Below are 6000 nucleotides of genomic sequence, written 5' to 3'. Positions count from 1 at the left end.
TGTCTGATGAAGACTCTCTCCATGTTTCAGTGTTTCTGATGAAGACTCTCCATGTTTCAGTGTGTCTGATGAAGACTCTCTCCATGTTTCAGTGTTTCTGATGAAGACTCTCCATGTTTCAGTGTTTCTGATGAAGACTCTTCATGTTTCAGTGTGTCTGATGAAGACTCTCTTCATGTTTCAGTGTGTCTGATGAAGACTCTCCATGTTTCAGTGTGTCTGATGAAGACTCTTCATGTTTCAGTGTGTCTGATGAAGACTCTCTTCATGTTTCAGTGTTTCTGATGAAGACTCTCTTCATGTTTCAGTGTTTCTGATGAAGACTCTCCATGTTTCAGTGTGTCTGATGAAGACTCTCCATGTTTCAGTGTTTCTGATGAAGACTCTTCATGTTTCAGTGTTTCTGATGAAGACTCTCCATGTTTCAGTGTGTCTGATGAAGACTCTCTCCATGTTTCAGTGTTTCTGATGAAGACTCTCCATGTTTCAGTGTGTCTGATGAAGACTCTCTCCATGTTTCAGTGTTTCTGATGAAGACTCTCCATGTTTCAGTGTTTCTGATGAAGACTCTTCATGTTTCAGTGTTTCTGATGAAGACTCTCCATGTTTCAGTGTGTCTGATGAAGACTCTCTCCATGTTTCAGTGTTTCTGATGAAGACTCTCCATGTTTCAGTGTTTCTGATGAAGACTCTCCATGTTTCAGGGCGTGGTGGGTTTCCAGGCGTCCCTCGATGATGACGGGCTGGTCGTGGCGACCCTCGAGCGCTCCGACCTGCGGGACGACGTCACGGCGTACGCCGCTCAGCTGTCCGGGGAGCCTCAGCTGGTCCTGGTTCAGTTTCAGAACACCAGCGAGCCGCTGCTGTTCAACACGTCGCTGCATGGGGTCTGCTACATGGTGGGGCTACTGGTCAGACTGGGACAGAGCTGGTCCAGACCCGTCAGGACCGTCCCAGTGCTCACGAGTAAGAACCTGATCCTCGACTAGTTCATTGTTCTCAGTCGTTATTCAATAATTAATTTCATCACATTTGTGAAGCATGAAGGGATCATTAAGGATCACGTTTCAGCTCATTAATCAGGACTTTAAATTCAAGAGGAGAACCTACATTCATATTTTGAGTTGAAGGTAAAGTGTGACTTGTGGTTTGCCTCGTCAGAGCCACTTCCTGTCCACAGGGTCCAGGTCTCAGACTATCGGGAGTCTCCAGAGACCGGTGTGGTGTTTCAGATGGAGCCTCCAGCAGGAACCGTCTTCAGCAGAGTGAACATCAGCTTCAGCGAAGCAGCCGAGCGGCGCTCCATGCTCTACAAAGGTGTACCAGTTATTACATCTTCATACTATTATACATGATATCAATAGGAGCATTAACACTTCACCGACCTTTTTAAAACCTGACTTCCTGTCTTTTCTTCACAATAAATAAAAAGAAGTTTTCTGGTCGGATACCAAATATGATCTGAATGTAAACTTTACATCAAATATCTTTTATTATGTGTATCTTCTGTTTGAATGTATTGTATGTATATGTATGGTTCTTTCACTGATTATACGTGTTATTTATTAATATATATTAATATATATAATATATTTATGTATAATATATATTTATATAAATATATATTATATATATGATATATATAAATATATATATATCATATATGTATATGAACACAAATATATATAATGTATATATATATATATATTTTTATATAACATACATATATATGTAAATATATATAATACATATATAAATATAAATATATTTAAATATATAAATATATATATATATATATTAAATATGAAAATAATAATTATTGTGTGTCCTCGTAGATTTCTACAAAGGGAAGACGGTGTTCAAACACTGGTTACCTGGCGTGTGTTACCGGAACATCACCTTCCAGCTGATCTCTGAGGTCACAGTGTACCAGAAGGCCCTGGTGACCCACAGTGACATCACACACTCACCTGTACACCACAGGACAGGTCTCACTCTGTTATTGTCTCACCTGTCTCACTCTGTTGTTGTCTCACCTGTCTCACTCTGTTGTCGTCTCACCTGTCTCACTCTGTTGTTGTCTCACCTGTCTCACTCTGTTGTCGTCTCACCTGTCTCAATCTGTTGTTGTCTCACCTGTCTCACTCTGTTGTCGTCTCACCTGTCTCACTCTGTTGTCGTCTCACCTGTCTCACTCTGTTGTCGTCTCACCTGTCTCACTCTGTTGTCGTCTCACCTGTCTCACTCTGTTGTTGTCTCACCTGTCTCACTCTGTTGTCATCTCACCTGTCTCACTCTGTTGTTGTCTCACCTGTCTCACTCTGTTGTCGTCTCACCTGTCTCACTCTGTTGTTGTCTCACCTGTCTCACACTGTTGTCATCTCACCTGTCTCACTCTGTTGTTGTCTCACCTGTCTCACTCTGTTGTCGTCTCACCTGTCTCACTCTGTTGTTGTCTCACCTGTCTCACACTGTTGTCATCTCACCTGTCTCACACTGTTGTTGTCTCACCTGTCTCACACGGTTGTCGTCTCACCTGTCTCACACTGTTGTCATCTCACCTGTCTCACACTGTTGTCGTCTCACCTGTCTCACACGGTTGTCATCTCAACTGTCTCACTCTGTTGTCATCTCACCTGTCTCACTCTGTTGTTGTCTCACCTGTCTATAACTGTTGTCATCTCACCTGTCTCACTTTGTTGTTGTCTCACCTGTCTCACACTGTTGTTGTCTCACCTGTCTCACTCTGTTGTTGTCTCACCTGTCTCACTCTGTTGTCGTCTCACCTGTCTCACTCTGTTGTCGTCTCACCTGTCTCACTCTGTTGTCGTCTCACCTGTCTCACTCTGTTGTCGTCTTACCTGTCTCACTCTGTTGTTGTCTCACTCTGTTGTTGTCTCACCTGTCCTACACTGTTTTCGCCTCACCTGTCTCACTCTGTTGTTGTTTCACCTGTCTCACACTGTTGTCATCTCACCTGTCTCACTTTGTTGTTGTCTCACCTGTCTCACTTTGTTGTTGTCTCACCTGTCTCACTCTGTTGTCGTCTCACCTGTCTCACTCTGTTGTCGTCTTACCTGTCTCACTCTGTTGTTGTCTCACTCTGTTGTTGTCTCACCTGTCCTACACTGTTTTCGCCTCACCTGTCTCACTCTGTTGTCGTCTCACCTGTCTCACTCTGTTGTTGTCTCACCTGTCTCACTCTGTTGTTGTCTCACCTGTCTCACTCTGTTGTCGTCTCGACTGTCTCACTCTGTTGTCGTCTCACCTGTCTCACACTGTTGTCATCTCACCTGTCTCACACTGTTGTTGTCTCACCTGTCTCACACGGTTGTCATCTCAACTGTCTCACTCTGTTGTCGTCTCACCTGTCTCACTCTGTTGTTGTTTCACCTGTCTCACACTGTTGTCATCTCACCTGTCTCACTTTGTTGTTGTCTCACCTGTCTCACTCTGTTGTTGTCTCACCTGTCTCACACTGTTGTCATCTCACCTGTCTCACTTTGTTGTTGTCTCACCTGTCTCACACTGTTGTTGTCTCACCTGTCTCACTCTGTTGTTGTCTCACCTGTCTCACTCTGTTGTCGTCTCACCTGTCTCACTCTGTTGTCGTCTCACCTGTCTCACTCTGTTGTCGTCTTACCTGTCTCACTCTGTTGTTGTCTCACTCTGTTGTTGTCTCACCTGTCCTACACTGTTTTCGCCTCACCTGTCTCACTCTGTTGTTGTTTCACCTGTCTCACACTGTTGTCATCTCACCTGTCTCACTTTGTTGTTGTCTCACCTGTCTCACTTTGTTGTTGTCTCACCTGTCTCACTCTGTTGTCGTCTCACCTGTCTCACTCTGTTGTCGTCTTACCTGTCTCACTCTGTTGTTGTCTCACTCTGTTGTTGTCTCACCTGTCCTACACTGTTTTCGCCTCACCTGTCTCACTCTGTTGTTGTCTCACCTGTCTCACACTGTTGTTGTCTCAACTGTCTCACTCTGTTGTCATCTCACCTGTCTCACTCTGTTGTTGTTTCACCTGTCTCACACTGTTGTCATCTCACCTGTCTCACTTTGTTGTTGTCTCACCCTCACTCTGTTGTTGTCTCACCTGTCTCACTTTGTTGTTGTCTCACCTGTCTCACACTGTTGTTGTCTCACCTGTCTCACTCTGTTGTTGTCTCACCTGTCTCACTCTGTTGTCTCACCTGTCTCACTCTGTTGTTGTCTCACTCTGTTGTTGTCTCACCTGTCTTACACTGTTTTCGCCTCACTTGTCTCACTCTGTTGTTGTTTCACCTGTCTCACACTGTTGTCATCTCACCTGTCTCACTTTGTTGTTGTCTCACCTGTCTCACTTTGTTGTTGTCTCACCTGTCTCACTCTGTTGTCGTCTCACCTGTCTTACTCTGTTGTCGTCTTACCTGTCTCACTCTGTTGTTGTCTCACTCTGTTGTTGTCTCACCTGTCCTACACTGTTTTCGCCTCACCTGTCTCACTTTGTTGTCATCTCACCTGTCTCACTTTGTTGTTGTCTCACCTGTCTCACTCTGTTGTCGTCTCACTTGTCTCACACTGTTGTCGTCTCACTTGTCTCACACTGTTGTCATCTCACCTGTCTCACTTTGTTGTTGTCTCACCTGTCTCACTTTGTTGTCATTTCAACTGTCTCACTCGGTTGTCATCTCAACTGTCTCACTCGGTTGTCGTCTCACCTGTCTCACTCTGTTGTCGTCTCACCTGTCTCACTCTGTTGTCATCTCACCTGTCTCACTTTGTTGTTGTCTCACCTGTCTCACTCTGTTGTCGTCTCACCTGTCTCACTCTGTTGTCATCTCAACTGTCTCACTCGGTTGTCGTCTCACCTGTCTCACTCTGTTGTCGTCTCACCTGTCTCACTCTGTTGTCATCTCAACTGTCTCACTCAGTTGTCGTCTCACCTGTCTCACTCTGTTGTCGTCTCACCTGTCTCACTCTGTTGTCGTCTCACCTGTCTCACTCTGTTGTTGTTTCACCTGTCTCACTCTGTTGTTGTCTCACCTGTCCTACACTGTTGTTGTCTCACCTGTCTCACTCTGTTGTCGTCTCACCTGTCTCACTCGGTTGTCGTCTCACCTGTCTCACACTGTTGTTGTCTCACCTGTCTCACACTGTTGTTGTCTCACCTGTCTCACACTGTTGTTGTCTCACCTGTCTCACACTGTTGTTGTCTCACCTGTCTCACTCTGTTGTCATCTCACCTGTCTCACACTGTTGTCATCTCACCTGTCTCACTTTGTTGTTGTCTCACCTGTCTCACACTGTTGTTGTCTCACCTGTCCTACACTGTTTTCGCCTCACCTGTCTCACGCTGTTGTTGTCTCACCTGTCTTACTCTGTTGTCGTCTCACCTGTCTCACTCTGTTGTTGTCTCACCTGTCTCACTCTGTTGTTGTCTCACCTATCTCACACTGTTGTTGTCTCACCTGTCTCACTCGGTTGTCGTCTCACCTGTCTCACTCTGTTGTTGTCTCACCTGTCTCACTCTGTTGTCGTCTCACTTGTCTCACTCTGTTGTTGTCTCACTCTGTTGTTGTCTCACCTGTCTAACTCTGTTGTTGTCTCACTTGTCTCACTCTGTTGTTGTCTCACTCTGTTGTTGTCTCACCTGTCTAACTCTGTTGTTGTCTCACTTGTCTCACTCTGTTGTTGTCTCACTCTGTTGTTGTCTCACCTGTCTCACTCTGTTGTCGTCTCACTTGTCTCACTCTGTTGTTGTCTCACTCTGTTGTTGTCTCACCTGTCTAACTCTGTTGTTGTCTCACCTGTCCCCCTCTCAGTGCCCTACCCCCCCCTCAACATTTCCCATAAGATCGTCCACCTGAGCCGGAGGACGCTGCCGGGTGAAACCCAAGACGTGGTTCCTCCTGAGGGGGCTGAGGAGAGCCAGCGAGCCTCCCGTCAAGCCCGGGACATCCCGCTGATAGAGGAGCAGCAGCAGGAGGACCGCGAGGAGCAGCAGGAGGACCAGGAGG

The 6000-nt window shown here is 45.9% G+C and overlaps 1 protein-coding gene across 1 annotated transcript in view; it reads left to right on the top strand.

Moving 5' to 3' along the window:
• The first annotated feature begins 695 nt into the window (after positions 1 to 695).
• LOC117726536 (receptor-type tyrosine-protein phosphatase O-like) overlaps positions 696 to 6000 on the top strand; it is a 31985-nt gene continuing 26680 nt past the window's right edge. The window contains exons 1-4 of the mRNA XM_034526865.1: positions 696 to 966; positions 1162 to 1317; positions 1836 to 1952; positions 5806 to 5973. Coding sequence (XP_034382756.1) covers positions 696 to 966; positions 1162 to 1317; positions 1836 to 1952; positions 5806 to 5973 — 712 coding nt within the window. The remainder of the gene's footprint in view (positions 967 to 1161; positions 1318 to 1835; positions 1953 to 5805; positions 5974 to 6000) is intronic.

Source organism: Cyclopterus lumpus, chromosome 23 (genome assembly GCF_009769545.1).
Source record: "Cyclopterus lumpus isolate fCycLum1 chromosome 23, fCycLum1.pri, whole genome shotgun sequence".
Lineage (NCBI taxonomy): Eukaryota > Metazoa > Chordata > Actinopteri > Perciformes > Cyclopteridae > Cyclopterus > Cyclopterus lumpus.
Note: the sequence above shows the minus strand (reverse complement) of the source record. Positions and strands in the feature narration are given on the sequence as shown.